Source organism: Ranitomeya variabilis, chromosome 3 (genome assembly GCF_051348905.1).
Source record: "Ranitomeya variabilis isolate aRanVar5 chromosome 3, aRanVar5.hap1, whole genome shotgun sequence".
In the NCBI taxonomy this organism is placed as follows: Eukaryota; Metazoa; Chordata; class Amphibia; order Anura; family Dendrobatidae; genus Ranitomeya; species Ranitomeya variabilis.
In genome coordinates, this window is record NC_135234.1 from 287,457,398 (window position 1) to 287,477,768 (window position 20,371).

Here is a 20,371-nt window from a genome sequence, read left to right on the forward strand (position 1 = left end):
TGTCGCAGCAACCGCCGGTCTCAAGCTACCCCAAGCCGATTCCCACGCCCCCTTCAAAAAGGTATCCGCTTTTTTATCTAAAGGGTCTTTAAAGGTACCCATATCCTCAAACGGGAGAGCAAATTTTTTTGAGGCCTTGGCTACCGCGACATCTAATTTAGGTGCCTTATCCCAAGACGTAGATGCCTCATCTTCGAAAGGATACTTCCTTTTGAGAGAGGGTACTGAGGAATTTTTTCTATCAGGTTTTTCCCACTCTTTTTTAATCAATGTTTGGACATTGGAATTTAGGGGAAATGTTCTCCTTTTTTTCTGTCCCAGGCCACCGAACATTATATCTTAAACCGTTCTATCGGGACGGGGATCCTCTACTCCCATAGTGGCTCTAACCGCTTTTACTAGAGTATCTACCTCCTCTAGCAGGAAGCAGTGACGGCTTGGATCTTCATCGGAGGAAGATAAGGAGGAATCGGATTTGCTGGAAACAGTGTCCCCAGATGAAGAACGGTCAGAGTGGAAATATACCTCCTCCTTCCTCTTATCTTTCGCTTTTTTGAAAGATGTGAGGGCATTCTGAACTTCAGACCTGATTATCGTTTTCAGTTCAGATGCGAAATCAGGGGTCTCTTCACATAATAATTGCTGAATACATGATTTGCAAAGCTTTTTTTTCCCAGGCTACCGGCAAAGCTTTGTTACAGGTGGGGCAGGATCTATTTTTCTTTTCCTCCAACCTCTTTCCCTATTAAGGGAGAAGAAGGAACCCCATTACAAAATATGAACTTTCTCGGAGATCACTCACCATCCAGACGTGGACGTACGTAGGTACCGGTTCTGGAGGGGGCCCGAGTCTGGCAGAGGAGACTGTTGAGAAAGAGAATCGATCACTGCAGCAGATCTGCTGCGCTGTGTAGAATGACCGCTAGATCCACTTCTCCGGCCACCCTTAGGGTCTGGCTGCCTCTTATGATGCTGGTGCTGCTGCCTCGGCTGCTGCTCTGGCTCTTGCTGCACGTCGCTGTCCTCCATTTCCATGAAGTTTAGTGCAACAACCATGTGTGCACTATTCTTCCTTTTGAATCCGGCGCCACCTCCCGGCGTTCGCTGTACTTACGGTTTCTACGTCTCGTCCCCCGGGGAGAAAAAGCTACTGCGCATGCACGCGACGATGACCCGAAGTCCTTGCTGCATTTCCGGAGCGGCGGCCATCTTTGTACACCCGGAGCATGAGCTTGTCGGCACAGGGGCTCCGGGTGTCTCAGCGCCCCTTCCTCACTCAGAGTGGCGGCGATCTCCCCCCGCACACCCTGAAGAACCCCTCGGTTCCAGCGATGGCGGCTTCGGGCACCGGACGAGCCGCGGCAGGAGCCTCCTCGCTGCCGAAACCCGACTGTCCGGCCCCGGTTCTTGATACGGCCTCTTCTTACAGATACCACCGAAAAGAGGTTCCCCATCAGGGACAGGAAACCAACTGATGCGAGGGAGAGGTGCCACCCTTTTTATCTGTAGGTTTCCTGTCCCTGAAGGGCGGATCCCCTCTCTCTGTAGAGCTGTCATGGGAGACCGAGAAACAGCTGTTCTTCCCTCACAACTTTGGTGGTGCAGCCTTCACAAAGTATTCTTCCATATGTCACCGGCAATTTTATACTACATATAGGGCATCGCTTGGAATTTACAGAGGCCTTGCCAGACTTCTTAGGCGTAGGGAGGGAAATATCACGGGTTCCCTTATTCTATGTTAGTATAAAGAGAAGGGTGCTGCTAACAAGATGGGACTGCATCAATCACACTTACCAAGCAGTCCTTATCTCCTCTGCCCGTTTCCTCCATAGTGCCCCCGTGCATGAAGAGTTTTTCCCGAGACCCAGGTAATGGTTTTATTACCTGTCTCCAAATTACGTCTGCGTTCCACCCTGGAACGTTCGATGACCCCGAAACTTCAGACGTCACCAGAAGTGCGACGAATATACACACAACACCTCTCCCGGAAGATGCAGCGCCCTGCCGGCCGGTGTCGGAGTCGAGAACCCCCATTGAAGGGAAGCGCTAAACTCAGGAAGTCTCCGCTCTACTGGTCTTTGTGGCCAAATGACTCCCCATCGGAGAGTGCTGGCCCTGAGCCTCTTGACACCTCTTGTGCCGCACAATCCCCCTGAGCCCATCCGGTAAGATTCCTGCTTGCAACTCTTGTGTTTCCATCCATTCAGGGAAAGGAAAAACACAAGAGGAGGTGGGTGGGGAGGGGCCTTTTAACCTCTCGTGTGTTTCCTGTCCATTTAAGGAGGACGACGACCTCCATGGTACGGTCAGCAGGGACGTCCTGGAAATATGAGATGTAGGTCGCAGCCATCAATGATTAGCTGTATGAATAATAAGACAGGCACCTTTACTGTGAGCTAGAGAGACTGGGAGGATAGGACCACTGTGTCACTAATAATATGGTATTATTACAAGTGCTTAGACTCTCACTTTCAGACGGATGATATTGACCCCTTTACCCCCGAGGGTGGTTTGCATGTTATTGACCGGGCCAATTTTTACAATTCTAACAACTGTCCCTTTATGAGGTAATAACTCTAGAATGCTTCCATGGATCCCAGTGCTTCTGAGAATGTTTTCTCGTGACATATTGTACTTCATGTTAGTGGTAAAATTTCTTTGATATGACTTGCGTTCAATTGTGAAAAAAAACACAGAAATTTGGCGAACATTTTGCAATTTTCAAATTGAATATTCATGCCCTTAAATCACAGAGATATGTCACACAAAATAGTTAATAAATAACATTTTCTTACATGTCTATTTTACATCAGCACAATTTTTTAACCAAAATTCTTAAACTTAAACAGCTTTTACTCATTTTTACAACACCAAATGTGTTGTGGTCCCTAAAAAAAAAAAAAAAAATGAAGTCACTTTGAGGGGTCTATATGATGTAAAATACTCAAAAGTGACATTCTAAAAACTGCACCCCTCAAGGTGCTCAAAACCACATTCAAGATGTTTCTTAACCCTTCAGGAGCTTCACAGGAATTTTAGGAATGTTAAAAAAAAACAAAAAAAAAAAAACAAAAACCACATTTACCTGTTTTTCCCACAAAAACATGGATTTCAGACCCAATTTTTTCTACCATATATACTCAAGTATAAGCCGAGAATTTCAGCCCACCCCAAAAAACGGATCCTGTGTGAAAAACCGGATCCTGTGTGAAAAACCGGATCCGGCGGGGAAAAAACGGATCCGGCGGGGAAAAAAATGGATCCGGCGGGTTTTGGCGGACCGTCAGCACGAAAAACAGTTAACAGTTAACGCCAGAGAGGCAACGGGAGATTAGGGAGGTTAATAAGTGGCTCAAGAATTGGTGTAGGAAGGAGGGGTTTGGGTTCCTGCAGAACTGGGCCGACTTCTCAGTGGGCTACAGGCTCTACGCTAGGGACGGGCTGCACCTCAATGGGGAAGGGGCAGCTGTGCTGGGGGAGAAAATGGTTAGAAGGTTGGAGGAGTGTTTAAACTAGGGATTGGGGGGGAGGGTATTCATTTTATAGGAGGGGAAGATAGTGCAGATAGAGAGCTGGGCACAAATAAGGAAGTTGGGGGTGGCGGTGGCATTGGGGGTGGGGTTAGAACAGTTAATAATTTAAGAAAGAATAGAGGTACAGAGAGTAACATCAAGTGCATGTATACTAATGCCAGAAGCCTCGCCAACAAAATGGACGGATTAGAACTAATGTTGTTGGAGCATAATTATGACATGGTGGGGATATCTGAGACGTGGCTGGATGAGAGCCATGACTGGGCTGTTAACTTGCAGGGCTATAGCCTGTTCAGAAATGACCGTACAGATAAGCGAGGGGGAGGGGTGTGTCTATATGTAAAATCTTCCTTAAAACCCATCCTGCGTGATAATATAGGTGAATTTAATGAAAATGTGGAGTCCCTGTGGGTGGAGATAAGGGGAGGGGGAAAAAATAAATTACTGATAGGGGTTTGTTATAAATCTCCAAAAATAATGGAAGCAATGGAGAATATCCTCGTAAAGCAAATAGATGAAGCTGCGACTCAAGGAGAAGTCATTATTATGGGGGACTTCAACTACCCTGAAATAGATTGGGGAACAGAAACCAGCAGTTCCAGTAAAGGTAATCGGTTTTTGACAACTATGAGAGACAATTACCTTTCACAACTGGTTCAGGACCCAACAAGAAGGGGGGCACTGCTAGACCTAATATTAACCAACAGGCCAGACCGCATATCAAATATAAGGGTTGGGGGTCACTTGGGGAATAGTGATCATAAAATAATAAGTTTTCATGTAACCTTTAATAAGATGGGTAGTAGGGGGGTGACAAGGACACTAAACTTCAGGAGGGCAAATTTCCAAGGGATGAGAGAGGATCTTGGTGCAATTAACTGGGACGATATCCTGAGACACAAAAATACACAAAGAAAATGGGAGACGTTTATTAGCATCCTGGATAGGACCTGTGCACAGTATATACCGTATGGGAATAAACATACTAGAAATAGGAGGAAACCAATATGGCTAAATAGAGCTGTTAGGGGCGCAATAAGGAACAAAAAGAAAGCATTTAGAGAATTAAAGGAAGAAGGTAGTGATGAGGCATTAAATAAATACAGAAAATTAAATTAATTCTGTAAAAAGCAAATCAAGGCAGCAAAGATTGAGACAGAGAGACTCATTGCCAGAGAGAGTAAAAATAATCCCAAAATATTCTTTAACTATATAAATAGTAAGAAACTAAAAAATGACAGTGTTGGCCCCCTTAAAAATAGTCTGGGTGAAATGGTGGATGAGGATGAGGAAAAAGCCAATCTGCTAAATGAGTTTTTTTCATCAGTATTTACAAAAGAAAATCCCATGGCAGCCAATATGACTAGTGATAAAAATTCCCCATTAAATGTCACCTGCTTAACCCAGCAGGAAGTACAGCGGCGTCTAAAAATCACTAAAATTGACAAATCTCCGGGCCCGGATGGGATACACCCCCGAGTACTGCAGGAACTAAGTACAGTCATTGATAGACCATTATTTTTAATCTTTAAAGAGTCCATAATAACAGGGTCTGTACCACAGGACTGGCGTATAGCAAATGTGGTGCCAATATTCAAAAAAGGGGCAAAAACTGAACTCGGTAATTATAGGCCAGTAAGTTTAACCTCTACTGTGGGTAAAATCCTGGAGGGCATTCTAAGGGATGCTATACTGGAGTATCTGAAGAGGAATAACCTCATGACCCAGTATCAGCACGGGTTTACTAGGGACCGCTCATGTCAGACTAATTTGATCAGCTTCTATGAAGAGGTAAGTTCCGGACTGGACCAAGTGAACCCAGTGGACGTAGTGTATATGGACTTTTCCAAAGCTTTTGATACGGTGCCACACAAAAGGTTGATACATAAAATGAGAGTAATGGGGATAGGGGAAAATATGTGTAAGTGGGTTGAGAGCTGGCTCAGGGATAGGAAACAAAGGGTGGTTATTAATGGAGCACACTCGGACTGGGTCGCGGTTAGCAGTGGGGTACCACAGGGGTCAGTATTGGGCCCTCTTCTTTTTAACATATTTATTAATGACCTTGTAGGGGGCATTCAGAGTAGAATTTCAATATTTGCAGATGACACTAAACTCTGTAGGGTAATCAATACAGAGGAGGACAATTTTATATTACAGGATGATTTATGTAAACTAGAAGCTTGGGCTGATAAATGGCAAATGAGCTTTAATGGGGATAAATGTAAGGTCATGCACTTGGGTAGAAGTAATAAGATGTATAACTATGTGCTTAATTCTAAAACTCTGGGCAAAACCATCAATGAAAAAGACCTGGGTGTATGACAGACTCATATTCAGTGGCCAGTGTCAGGCAGCTGCTACAAAGGCAAATAAAATAATGGGATGTATTAAAAGAGGCATAGATGCTCATGAGGAGAACATAATTTTACCTCTATACAAGTCACTAGTTCGACCACACTTAGAATACTGTGCACAGTTCTGGTCTCCGGTGTATAAGAAAGACATAGCTGAACTGGAGCGGGTGCAGAGAAGAGTGACCAAGGTTATTAGAGGACTGGGGGGTCTGCAATACCAAGATAGGTTATTACACTTGGGGCTATTTAGTTTGGAAAAACAAAGGCTAAGGGGTGATCTTATTTTAATGTATAAATATATGAGGGGACAGTACAAAGACCTTTCTGATGATCTTTTTAATCATAGACCTGAGACAGGGACAAGGGGGCATCCTCTACGTCTGGAGGAAAGAAGGTTTAAGCATAATAACAGACGCGGATTGTTTACTGTAAGAGCAGTGAGACTATGGAACTCTCTGCCGTATGATGTTGTAATGAGTGATTCATTAATTAAATTTAAGAGGGGACTGGATACCTTTCTGGAAAAGTATAATATTACAGGGTATATACACTAGATTCCTTGATAAGGCGTTGATCCAGGGAACTAGTCTGATTGCCGTATGTGGAGTCGGGAAGGAATTTTTTTCCCCATGGTGGAGTTAGGCTACGTTCACATTTGCGGTGTGCGCCGCAGCGGCGTCGCCGCATCGCAACGCATGCGTCGTGCGGCCCTATCTTTAACATTGGGGCCGCATGGCGCCGCATGTACATGCGTTGTCATGCGTTTTGGTGCGTCGTACGCCGCATGCGGCGTTAGGGCGCACCTGCCAGGGCGCGGCAAACGCAACATGTTGCATTTTTTGGGCGGCGCAGACTTTTTAAAAAACGCATGCGTCGTGTTTGCGTCGTCGATGCGCCTTTTTTCCCATTGACTTGCATTGACAACGCAGACGACGCAAGTACTTGCGTCGTGATGCGTTGTACGACGCATGCGTTTTTCTTTCAAAAATGCAAAACATTGTCTAGACTTTGTCTAGACACTTAAAAAAAGCACTATATATATAAAAAAGGGGGGGGGGGGGTTTGCCATTGTCTTTCACAGAGCACACAGAGCAGACCGAAGAGAGGAGCAACCTGCTTTCCAAACCTGTAAGTATATATTTCTCTTTGCATAATTTTTTTTCTGTGTTTTATTTCTTGTTTTTGATTTAATTTGTGCAATGTTTGCTCTGTGATATTGTACGGTTATGGCACTGTAGGTTGTTATTGAATACTAACATTTTTTTTAATGTGTTTCTGATATATGCTGGCGTTTCTTGTGTGCGGCCTTGCTGGGTTTGGATTGGTTTTGGATTTATTTTTGGTTGTTCTTGTGTCATGCGGATGTTCAATGCCTTTTATTTGTAAGATTTTTTATTGTAAAATTTGTGGTGCATGTCTTTTTCTGGCTTCTATAGTTGGGGTAACCGTATGGCGTTTTCTAGGCTCATGGTTATGCTGTTGGCATTTTTTTTTTCTTTCCTTGAGTGTCTTTTCTTGCTGGTGGGGGGCTACATTTATGATGTTTCATTTGTATATTATTGTTCCGTGCTGCTATATGCCATTATATGTTAAATTGTATTATGGTTACGTCGTTTTCTGTATGGCTTCCATATATATATCTCCTGTATTGAATGTTTCCATAGCCAAGTGTGTAGTTAAATTTTTTTTTTTTTTTGTTTGGGCCCTTTTTTAAAAATTTCTTGTGTTCTCTTTTCTATTTGACTATGGTTTTTCTTTTGGTTGCTGTATATTGTAACAGCGGTTGTCCCGTAATGTTTATTGCTTATTATCTAGAATGGTATTTATCGCCTTTTTCAGATGTATTTCTGTGGTAGATGTCACCATATGGTGTTGTTTTGGATCATGTCTTGTTGCTATTGTAAAGTATGGCGTGCAGTTTGCTATTTCATTGTGCCTTTTTTTTTCCTCTATTTTTTAATTTTTTATTTTTTAAAATTTGGACATAGGTGTCTATTTTTGCTTAATTTTGTTTGGGTCTATTCTTGTATTGTTTCTTCTATTGTATTCTCTTGCAATGTATGGCGTTGTGGTGGCGCTTTTTGAGTTTGCATTGTCCTATCAGTCAACAGTCAATTGTGGTTGTTTTAATGTTTTATTGTATGTGGCATTGTTAGCTTTGGATGTGATTTTTTGCTCATTTTTTCATTGCAGAGCAAACTTCCAATAATGGCGAGTGACTCTGAGCATAGCCAATCGGCGAGGGGGAGTGCGGTGAGTAATTATGTCCAGTTGCTTACTATTCGCTGCCATTTGTAGCATTGTCACTAATTTTTGTATACATTTTTTTACAGGCTTCTTCAAGTGAGGGGGAAGGCACACAGCGGGAGCAGGGAGATCGGTGCCAAGATGTGTCGTCAGGCCGGCAAGTGAGTATTTGTTGTTTTTTTTTAATCTTTTTTTTTGAGTAGCATCCTGCTGGGAGGAACATTAGGAGCAACCTGGTTTCACTAGGGCTGTTTACTAAGCTTAATTACATATAGCTTTTCAGGGCAGCAAGTATTTGGGGGAAGGTAACATACAGTTGAACTCCCTGCACAAAAACATTCAAAAATACAGGTGTAGAAACCATCAATATACATACACCATGGCTCAGCACCACCCTACATCTCCTCTCTGGTCTCAGTCTACCAACCTACCCGTGCCCTCCGCTCTGCTAATGACCTCAGGTTAGCATCCTCAATAATCAGAACCTCCCACTCCCGTCTCCAAGACTTTACACGTGCTGCGCCGATTCTTTGGAATGCACTACCTAGGTTAATACAATTAATCCCCAATCCCCACAGTTTTAAGCGTGCACTAAAAACTCATTTGTTCAGATTGGCCTACCGCCTCAACGCATTAACCTAATTATCCCTGTGTGGCCTATTAATAAAAAACAACAACATAATCACGTTCCTCCATCATGTTCTCATACACTTTATGCAGTTAATAGCCTCTGTGTCTGTACTGTTACATACTTAGGCAGTTAACTGGTTCATGCAGCTTTACATGAACACCCGAGCCTTACACTATGGCTGGTCCGAATAACTAAAGCAATTGTTACCATCCACCTCTCGTGTCTCCCCTTTTCCTCATAGATTGTAAGCTTGCGAGCAGGGCCCTCATTCCTCCTGGTATCTGTTTTGAACTGTGATTTCTGTTATGCTGTAATGTCTATTGTCTGTACAAGTCCCCTCTATAATTTGTAAAGCGCTGCGGAATATGTTGGCGCTATATAAATAAAAATTATTATTAATATTATTATTATTATTATACATCAAATGGCAAAGGATAGGGCAAAGGTACAAATCATGCCAGGTGCTGATGATGGTTGTTTATATTTGCCTATTTGTAACCTTTTTGTTTTCTATTTTTTCTAGGTTTCACAACGGGACCACAGGGAGAGTATAGATGTGGAGCTCCTGATCTCCAGCATCCAGGAGCGTGGCCCGTTGTGGGACAGCCGTGACCCCCGGCACATGGACCAGGTGGTGATCAGGCGTTTGTGGGCAGAGGTGGCAAAGTCGCTGTGGGATGGCTTTGACAGTGCCTCAGCGAAGGACAAAGGCACCTTTAGTGAGTATTGCTGAGACGCTGCTATGACCCATCTTGCCCGGATAAACACAACCGTGTGTGATGCTATCAACGCGTAAACTTTACATCACACACGGTTGTTTTATCCATTTAAAATGCTACATATGTAACCTTTTTTTTTCTTTGCATTCACAGTGAAAAAGTTGAGGACCAGATGGCGATCCATAAAGGACCGTTTCAATAAGGGGCTGCGTGCTGAGGAGGAGCAATCGAGGAGTGGTGCTGCTGCGGCCAAGTCGGTGCCCTACAAGTACAACAGGGCACTACAGTTCCTAAGACCAATCCTTGGCCGCCGACAGTAAGTATTTTGTCCACATACCATATTGCACATTGTACATTGCCCAGACACATAACATATTGCACAGCCACATAGTTCATTGCCCAGCCACATAGCATATTGCACAGCCACATAGTACATTGGCCAGCCACGTACATTATGCATCCACACACATAGTATATTTACAGGCCACTATATCGCAGCCACATAGTACACGTTCTAGCCACGTATCCACATAGTACATTTCCCAGGCACATAGTGTATTGGCCATCAATGTAGTCAGCGTAGCATATTGGCCATCCACGGTAATTTTTTTAGGTTAAGCGAGAGTCCTTGTAGTCCATGACAGGTTACGTTCTGAGTCAGTGTAGTTCTGATCGCAGGAATAATGATGACGTCTCGATCACATGATCCTAACGTCATGGACATTCCTGCGATCAGATCAGCAAAGTCTGGTTTTTATTTTTTTTTTATTCTTTTATAGACCTTAAATTTTATATTATTTTTGCAACATAGCCGGCATCTTGAAATTAGTTTTTCACACAATAATTTTTTAAAAATATGACAGGGGTATGCATTGCCTTTGGCAGAGGGAATGTACAGTCATTTTCTGCCGTCGGTATGTCCATGATTGTTATCGTGAGCCCTAATGGTCAGCTGGCGATAACAATCAGCAATTTATTATAGGCCACACAGACTGAGAGACAGGGGATTGTAATGTTTTGATGTGTCATGTAATTTTTTTGACAGGAGTTGGCGTATGTGATAGTCTTCAATTAATAACCTAATTTTTTCATTATCTTTTCACAGGACACACAGCAGCACCCTCCAGCGAGCTCCCCCCTGTGAAGCGGAACTTCATGGATCGCCATCTGAGCCGTCACAGCCATCCCACAGCGACAGCAGGCCTGCACCACCATCATCTGGAGAACCGGCTGCCGGTACGTCAGGTTTTCCCCTGCCCGAGGCCTCTGGCGCACCTTCGTTCGGGTATTCCCGACAGCGCCAGCGGGCCTCGGACAGGTCAGTCATGCCTGAATTTTTGCACTTGGGCACGGTGTTCCAGAACGGTTTCAAGGCGTTGAGAGATGAAATGTCCAGTATGGGACGGCGCCTTGAAATCCTGGAAGCCGAGCTCTCAAATCCGGCAAAACATTTTTTTAGCACAATTGCTAAAGGCATGGTGGAAAACCTTACGCCGGAACTCCAGATTTCGGTGATGCAGGACTGCAACAATTCTTACGTGAGGGCTCTGCAGCAGGCTCGGGTCGTGCAGTCAGCGACACTGCCCGTAGTGCCGTCGCTGGCTAGCATGACTCCGACTCCTGCTGCAGAGTCACTCCAGCCACCCCACCCTGGTCCAAGTGCCGAGCGACGCCACCACAGGCACCATACTAGTGTGCGGCCCACTCCTGCTCCTGCCAGGCCCTCATCCTCCCGTAGGAGTGCTTCTGGGGGAGATGCCGCAGAAGCCAGGAAAAAAAAAAAAACAAAACATAAGAGGAGGCACACAGACACACACACAGAGGCACAGGTTCTGGCTGCTCCAGTACAGACACCATCTCATCGTGGCTCTAGCCACAGCAGGAGCAGCCAGAGCCAACCAAGCCAAAAACGCAGGCGGCTTGTGTTGCCTCCTCTGTCCCATAGTGATGATGCGGTCTCGCTAGTGTACCCTGCGGGGGGTTTGGACCTGCCGTCAAGCCTCCTTGACTATGGCTCCTCCTCCTCCTCCTCCTATTCCACTCCCAGTCCACGTTCCAGGACTCAAAGCTACCGGTCACCGGTGGTAGCGGAAGTTGATCCCCCCTCGGCTGTTTAGGATACCCCCTAATTTTCTTTTCCCTTTTTTTTCTGTTTCCCCCAAATAAAAAATTATTTTATTGAATAAAATATTTGGTCTTCTTTTAACGTACACTTCTCGGCAATTCACTCCGTGCGCCATTTATTTGTGCTTCAAACACCTCATATATGCAATGTCAGACAGTATTTTTGGATTTTTTTTTTTTAACGTTTCTTTGGGTGTCTCACATTGCTGTATGAGGTGTTTCCAAGTGTTTCCAAACACTAAAGTGTATGAGTTGTTTTCAAAGAAAAAGGGTATGTGTCCACGCTCAGGATTGCATCCGGATTTGGTCAGGATTGTAATTCAATATTTGTAGCCAAAACCAGGCGTGGGTGATAAATACAGAAGTGGAGCATATGTTTCTATTCTACTTTTCCTCTAATTGTTCCACTCCTGGTTTTGGCTTACAAATACTGATGAAAAAACATGAGCAAATCCGGATGCAATCCTGACCGTGGACATATACCGTAAAGGTACCTTCACACTTAACATTGCTGCAGCAAAACAGACAATGATGCAATTCACTGCAGCATCGGTATTTGGTCGCTGGAGAGCTGTCTGTGTGACAGCTCTCCAGCGACCAACGATGCCGAGGTCCCCGGGTAACCATGGTAAACATCGGGTTGAAGTGCAGGGCGCACGTCTGATGTTTACCATGGTTACCAGTGTAAAATGAAAAAAAAAAAAACAAAACATTCACAATCGCATCGCCCGGCGTCAGCTTCCCTGCACTGACTGAGTGACGTCCCTCACAGCAAAGCGGTAAAATCAACGCTGTGCTGTGAATTTACTTTACGGCCGGCGCTCAGTCAGTGAAGGAAGCGGACGCCAGGGGACGCGAAGATGAGTATATTTATTTTTATGTTTACATTTAACACTGCTAACCAGGGTAAACATCGGGTTACTAAGCGCGACCATGCGCTTGGTAACCGTTGTGTACCCTGGTTACCAGTGTAAAACATCGCTGGTATCGTTGTTTTTGCTGTCAAACACAACGATACACAGCGATCTTATAAACAAATAAATATGTTAGATGCTATGGCATAAATTTAATTGAAAAAGGGTAGAAAAATTAGAAATATTTTTTATTAAACAACATTTTCAAAAGAGGGTTATCACATTAGTGAACTATAGGTAGGTGCCAAATTTGACATAAACAAACCAACCAAAATGGATTTATTGCACAGCATGTAGAATTACTTTATTACTACAATCACAATACAGGGATTTATTGGTGTATTTAAATCCAGAATAAAGTCCAACAGTAAAACATAAAAACTACACCATTGTATCTTGCCAGGACACACGGCCAACACCTGACACAAAATAGGCCGCAAAACGATCCCTCATCTGTGCAATTTCAACACTTGTCCTCAGAGGATGATCCTGGTAATCGGGCAATGGGTTGGCTATGGGTTCATCCAGTTCAATGTTCAGTCTCTCTTTGGTCAGAATATAATTGTGGAGAACCACACACGCCTTCACCACCTCATCCACTGTCTCAGTTTTCAGATTAATGGCGGATCCTAATATCCGCCATTTGGACACAAGGATGCCAAAGGCGCACTCCACAGTCCTTCTGGCCCTGGATAGTCTGTAATTGAACACCCTTTTGGTATGGTCCAGGCCCCGACTGGAGTAGGGTTTCAATAGGTTGCCAGACATTTGGAATGCCTCATCCCCAACCACAACAAATGGCATCGCAGGGCCTTCGGTGTGGGGAAGAGGTCGTGGCTGGGGGAAATTAAAATTGTTGTTATATAATTTTTGGCCCATATCCGACTCCTTAAATGTCCGTGAGTCATTTGAACGGCCAAATGCCCCAATGTCCACTGCGATAAAACGGCAGTCGGCACCAGCAATTGCCATTAGCACAGTGGAAAAATATTTTTTGTAGTTGTAGAACATGGATCCACTTTTCCCTGGCTTGGTAATACGAATATGCTTTCCATCCACCGCGCCAATGCAGTTTGGAAAAGAACACACCTGCTCAAATTTCTGTGCGTTTTCCTCCCAGATTTCTCTTGTAGGGACGGGTAAAAATTCCTCCCGGAGATTATCCCACAAAGCGCGGCAGGTCTCAGCAATAATTCCGGAAAGGGTGGAGACTCCAATCCGGAACTGAAAATGAAGGGATCTCAATGTCTCTCCGGTAGCAAGGAAACTGCAAAGAAGATAAATAAATTACATTAAAGTACATTGTAATTTATAAAAGTACATTGACCATACCAACCCCCCCCCCCAAAAAAAAAAAAAAAAAAAAGGGGAAGAACATATCACAGTCATTCAGCTACGTACCGTAGAGTGACCAGAAGCCGCTCCTCTGCGGAAATAGCTCTCCGGAGCTGTGTGTCCCGCCTGCCAATGGATCCTTCCACCCGACGCAGCAGATACCGGAAGCTGTCCTGAGACATCCTGGTGTACTCGAAATACTTCTCCAGGTTCTCATTCAGTTCGCCAAACAAGCTATGGTATGCTCCACGTCTCTCCCGGACTTCCAAGATAGGGTGTATCCAAAAACGGCGTTGACTCCATCTCCGTTTTTCCCTTTCCCTTTGATGACAACAGGCAACAGCATAGGCATGAGCAAAGGCTAATTCCATCTCCATATCCATGATAACACTATCCATGGGACGCTCCATCATGAATACCAGCAAAATGGGAGGAATTCATGTCTGCCAAGGTATATATACACAATTGCATAAACACCAACCCTCTTCTAGCCATTGGTGGTCCCTTATCTATTGTGTAGACCCTTTTTTTGAGGGGGTGGGTTGAAGAATGACTCACTGTACAAAAAACGCATGCGGCGCAAAACGCTGCGTTTTTTGTTGAAAACGCAACTGCGTTTGCAAAAAACGCAGCGTTTTGCGCCGCATGCGTTGAACGCATGCGGCGCAAAACGCTGCGTTGTGCATGCGTTTTTGTTTGCGTTGTGCGTTGCGGCGACGCCGCTGCGGCGCACACCGCAAATGTGAACGTAGCCTTACTCTTTGCCACATGGTTTTTTTTTGCCTTCCTCTGGATCAACATGTTAGGGCATGTTAGGTTAGGCTATGGGTTGAACTAGATGGACTTAAAGTCTTCCTTCAACCTCAATAACTATGTAACTATGTAACATGAACGTTTTTTTAGTCCATCGTGTCCGACATTTTCTACCGCGCATGCGCGGCCAAAACTCCCTCCGCCCCCTCCTCCGCGGACTTCAGAATGGGCAGCGGATGCATTGAAAAACTGCATCCGCTGCCCACATCGTCCACAAATTTCACAACGTGCGTCGGCCCGACGCATAGAGACGGACCCGTACCGACGCAATTGTGAAAGAGGCCTTAATGAGCGTTGAATTTTTTTTTTTTTTTAAAAAGAAAAAAACTGTGTGGGCTCCCGCACAATTTTCTGCGCCAGAGGGGGAAAGCCGATGGCCGGGGGCCAATATTTGTAGCCTGGGCTATGAATATCAGCCCACAGCTGTCTGCGTAGCCTTTACTGGCTATTAAACTAGGGGGACCCCCCAAAAAAAATGACGTGGGGTCCCCCTATATTTTATAGCCAGAAAGGCTACGCAGACAGCTGCGGGCTGATATTCATAGCCTGGAGAGGGGCCATGGATATTGCGCCCCCCACTACAAATACCAGTCCGCAGCCCCCCTGGAAAATGCGCCAATTCCAGCACGTAGCCCCTCTTCCCACTCCCGTGTAGCGGTGGAATATGGGGTAATAATGGGTTAATGTCACCTTGCTATTGTAGGGGGACATTAAGGCCGGGTTAATAACGGAGAGGCGTCAATAAGACGCCTATCCGTTATTAACCCAATACTACTAAAGGATTAATAAAACACACACACATAAGAAAAAAAAAGTATCTTAATATTCTTCTTTTAACCATACTTCAGCGCCTGCAAAAAAAGTAAAATAAACCGCATACTACCTGTCCGCCGTAGTCCAATTAATAACGAGTGTCCCACGACGATCTCCCCTATAGAACAGTGACATCGGGTGATGTCACTGCTCTATAGGACCCTCAGTGACACACTGACAGGAGACAATGGCTCCTGCAGTGCATCACTGAGGTTACTATAGTTCAAAGTCTTACTTTATGGCAATTGCTGCGTGGGAACATTTCTCACACAACAATGGCATAAAGTGAGACTAGGGACTTTTTTTTTTTTTTTTTTTACAGCGGCGGAGGAATACAGTGGCGGAAGGATACCTTCCTCCCGTCATTGTGTTCCTGGAGCCCTTAAGAGAGCGGTCGCATCAGCTGATGCTGCCGTTCTCTACGGGAGATCGTCATGGGACACTCGTGGATTTCTGTGGACAGGGAGTATATTGGTTGTTGGTTATGTTAATCTTTTTTACAGATGACACTGGCTTCGGGGAACAAAGTGACAAGTAATGGTAAGTATGTAATCTATGTTTAATGTACTGTCTGTATCTATGCATGTAGCATGCATGTAGCATGCATGCATGTATGCATGTAGCATGCATGTATGCATGTAGCATGCATGTATGCATGTAGCATGCATGCAGCATGTATGTAGCATTTATTTATTTTTTTACATTCAACACATTAGCTGGATGATGGGACTACTACTGCCGCATCATTGGCTAATGTGTCAATCACTGTCATTGTAGCAGACATCGTCCGATGGGACTTGTAGTCACATCGGACGATGCCTGCACAGACACAAAGACCCCAGGCAGCCCACACAGAGCCCCCGGCAGGCAGCACAGACCCCCGACCCCCCCGCAGGCCCGCACAGACCCCATTATAGTGCATTATTGCACTATGGGAACTTCCGATTCCGGGATCCGATATCGCAAAAATATCGGAACTCGGTATCGGAATTCCCATACTGCAAATATCGGGTATCGCCCGATATTCGCTGTATCGGAATGCTCAACACTAATTGTAATCTCTGTGCCCCTGAAGTCTCGGTATGCAAATTTGCATATCGAGACATCCGGGGCACAGAGGTTACAGTGAAAAACCGGCGCATGCGCAATGATGTGCTGTATGCTTTGCCCACAGTTGGGCAAAGCATACTGCGCAGGCGCTAGAGCCGAATCCACTGCACAACTGCAAAAAAAGAGCGCAATCTGTGCTATTCACAGATCGAGTTACGTCTGACACGCCCAGGAGCGGGGGGAGAAACAGCGATTTAACAACGCCCATTTGACCGGACCAGCGTGATTGACAGCCGAAAACGGAGAGTTTATTAAGGTATTCTGGCAGCAAAGGTGGGGAATCGGGGCAATAAAGACACTATTGTAAAGCACAGCTCTGGCCCTATTGAACGCTATTTTTAGCTCATAAGGTGGTTTACTTATGACTGTTGTGTATGAAAGTGATAAATTGTAAAGCGCTGCGGAATATGTTGGTGCTAAATAAAGATATTATTGAGCAGGGAGTTGGACACTATGACCCATGAAGTCCCCTTCCAACTCTTTCTAGGATTATATGAAGGGTTTTTTACTCTTTACTTCAACTTTGGGGTGACGTTTGCTTAAACATCCACATGAGGGTGGGGGATGTGTCTTTTTGAATATGGGGAAAAAAAGGCAACAAAGTAACTTTTGAGGTGTTTCTGCTTGTATAAAAAAAACAAACAAAAAAACCTACTTATTTGACTGCTGACAAAAAGTGTCATCCGCCTGCTACCCGGCTATCCTGGACGACATCTGTTCTGTCTACGCCAGCTGTCACGTCCCACCATTCTGCCATCCGTACCTCTGGACAATGCCTTTACCACCAGCATTCAGCTCCTACCCGTATACCTGGAGCCCACAGTCAGCTCCGCAACATCTGCTAACCTTGTTTATCAGTTTGTCCCGCTGGGACAGCTGCCACGTGTCCAGAGTCTAACTGGAGGTAGCACCCATGTCCACCAGGCATTCCATTCCGACCCTGTTCGAGCGGACTTACCATGGGTGCCTGGGGCTCATATAGTCACGCCCCCTTCGGAGCCCCCCGGACCGTGGTCCTGAGGTTCCTCAAATTTTTCAATAAAAAAACGAATGTTAATTTCACCACCTGTGCCTCCGGTTCCGTTCGTTACAGATTGCTTCCGCCATGGAACCCGCTGGATCCCAGGTACCTGTGGCCGTGAAGCCATGTCAAGAAGTTACCCATCTAAGGGATTAACATGACAAAATCACGACTTATCTGTGCAACTTGTCTACTTGCATGGATTCTCTGATATCTTCGACTGCACCCGTCTGCTACTGGCATCCAGTTTCACGGCAAGTAAAGGTCCTCGCCTGGTGGCTCCCACCCGCTTCCATGGTGACCCCGCTCAGTGTCGGAGGTTCATTAACCAGTGCACACTGCACTTTGAACTTCTGGGGCATATGTTTGCTTCTGATCGGGCCAAGGTGGGCTCATTATGTCTCACCATGCTGGAGAGGCCCTCGCCTGGCTGAATCCGCTGTGGGAGAAAGGGGATCCTCTGGTTACTAATCTCCAGTCTTTTCTAGAAGCATTCCGCAGGACCTTTCACGAACCCGGTCGTGCCACGTCAACATCTTCTTCGGCTACGCCCTGAGGCTCTTACGGTGGCTCAGTATGCTGTTCAGTTCTGTACCCTTTCGTCTGAGTTATCCTGGAACAATGGAGCCTTGGTGGCCGCCTTCTGGGAAGGTCTTTCGGGAAGAGTAAAGGATGAGCTGGCGGGACATGATGTGCCTACAACTCTGGATGACCTGGATTTCCCTGGCAGTCTGGATAGGTCTATGGTTTCAGGAACGTTCCAAGGAGATCAAACGTGAAAAAGGGTCCTACCGCCTGGTTTCTAGTTCACTAAAACCTGCGGCCTCCCTGACTTTGTCCTCCCCTCCTGTGGCTATGGAAGTGGATCAAGTAAGCTTTGGCAACCGCCACAAGGAGGGGAGCCATTTCTACTGTGGCAGTTCTTGATCCACTTCTGCCCAAAGAAGTGGGAAAACTCCAGTGCCTAGGGTCTGTAGGAGAGGCTAACCTAGGTAAGGAACATCTCTCTTGGAAGGTTGGTGAGGCTCTGCGCTGGGGGGGGGGGGACACTCCTGCTCACCTGCTTAGACCGTTTTATCATCCCTGCTCAACCTGCTCCAACGCCAGTCCAGCCTACTGCCCTGCCAGGGTCTACCTTCCTCTTACTGGGCTTTCGCTGATGTCTTCGGGAAAACGGAAGCAGAGAGACAACCTCTGCACAGGTCGTGTGACTGTCCGATTGATCTGCTCCCGGGAACGTCTCCTCCTCGGGGGCAAATCTATCCTCTTTCTCAAGCAGAGACCCAATCCATGTCTGATTACATCCAGGAGAGCATGGCCAGGGGATTTATCCGGAAGTCATGTTCGCCGGCAGGGGCAGGATCCTTTTTCGTGAAGGAAAAAAAAAAAAAAAAAAAAGACGGATCTCTACAGCCCTGTATCGATTACAGGGGGCTGAACCAGATCATGGTAAAGAACAGGTACATGTTACCTCTTATTTCTGAGCTGTTTGATCGTCTCAGAGGGACCAAGACCTTCACTAAACTGGATCTCAGAGGGGCCTACAACCTGATTCGTATACGTATAGGAGACGAGTGGAAAACCGCTTTTAAAACACCTGGGATGGACACTACAAATACCTGGTAATGCCGTTCGGCCTATGTAATGCACCGGCAGTTTTCCAGGAATTCGTAAATGACCTTTTCAGAGATCTGCTCTATTCTTGTGTTGTTGTTTACCTGGACGATATCCTGATCTTTTCTGCAGACTTAGCCAAACATCGGAGGCAAGTACATCAGGTCTTACAAAGGCACAGGGAGAACAGACTTAATGCAAAATTTGAAAAAATGCCTCTTTGAATAATCCTCTCTGCCTTTCCTCGGTTATATAGTTTCGTCCACGGGGTTGAAGATGGATTCGGAGAAGGTGTCCTCCGTCCTTAAGTGGCCTTGCCATCTGGGCAGAAAGCCATACAACTGTTCCTAGGATTTGCTAACTACTACCGCCTATTCATTCCACACTTCTCTACCAGAGTGCCACCCATCTCAGCTTTGACCCGGAACGGCGCAAACGCCAAGGATTAGACTCCCGAGGTAGAGGAAGCTTTTGTTTCTCTACAACAGGCCATCTCTTCCACACCTGTTCTCCATCGACCGGACTCTGATAAGCAATTCTCGCTTGAAGTTTACGCTTCCTCCATAGGTGCTGGAGTGGTTCTCACCCAGAGGTAGTCTACCGGTCGTATGGTCACCTGTGTTTTTTTTCCACTTCTGAAAGGAACTATTCCGTGTGAGATCGAGAACTGTTGGCAATCAAGTTGGCTCTGCAAGAGTGAAGACATCTCCTCGAGGGAGCAGCCCATCAGGTTGTCATCTTCACCGATCATAAAAAGCCGGATTACTTACCGGTAATGCTCTTTTAATGAGTCCACGACAGCACCCCACATGACAGAGAGGGATCCGCCCCATAGAAACAGGAAACCTACAGAATAAAAGGAGGCGGTCCCCTCTCCTCCTCAGTTTAGTTTACAGAGTACAAAAAGGGAACCGCAAAAGCTTTAGTATCAATTCTTATTCAGCAACATAAATATCTTAAACTCTATACAACCATTATTTGTGAACTTAAAAGGAAGAGCTGTGCATAACTTAGGGAGAGTAGTAAATGGGTGCTGTCGTGGACTCATTAAAAGAGCATTACCGGTAAGTAATCCGGCTTTTTACCCTTCGCCACGACAGCACCCCACATGAGAGATTTTCAGAGAGTCATTATTTGGGT

At 45.5% G+C, this 20,371-nt stretch overlaps 2 protein-coding genes across 3 annotated transcripts in view; one reads left to right on the plus strand and one right to left on the minus strand.

Moving 5' to 3' along the window:
* SNRPC (small nuclear ribonucleoprotein polypeptide C) overlaps window positions 1–20,371 on the minus strand; it is a 180,184-nt gene that overhangs the window by 109,791 nt on the left and 50,022 nt on the right. The gene's annotated exons all lie outside the window — the stretch shown is intronic.
* LOC143815856 (uncharacterized) lies at window positions 9,193–11,831 on the plus strand. The gene is made up of 3 exons (XM_077295536.1): window positions 9,193–9,487; window positions 9,641–9,803; window positions 10,593–11,831. The coding sequence occupies exons 1-3, from the start codon at window positions 9,391–9,393 to the stop codon at window positions 11,602–11,604; spliced, it is 1,272 nt and encodes a 423-aa protein (XP_077151651.1). The 5' UTR covers window positions 9,193–9,390; the 3' UTR covers window positions 11,605–11,831.

Coding starts and splice junctions, on each gene's coding strand:
- LOC143815856 (XM_077295536.1), top strand. CDS start 9,391: ATGGACCAGGTGGTGATCAGGCGTTTGTGGGCAGAGGTGGCAAAGTCG. Junction 9,488..9,640: donor GAAGGACAAAGGCACCTTTA/GTGAGTATTGCT, acceptor TTGCATTCACAG/TGAAAAAGTTGAGGACCAGA. Junction 9,804..10,592: donor CCAATCCTTGGCCGCCGACA/GTAAGTATTTTG, acceptor ATCTTTTCACAG/GACACACAGCAGCACCCTCC.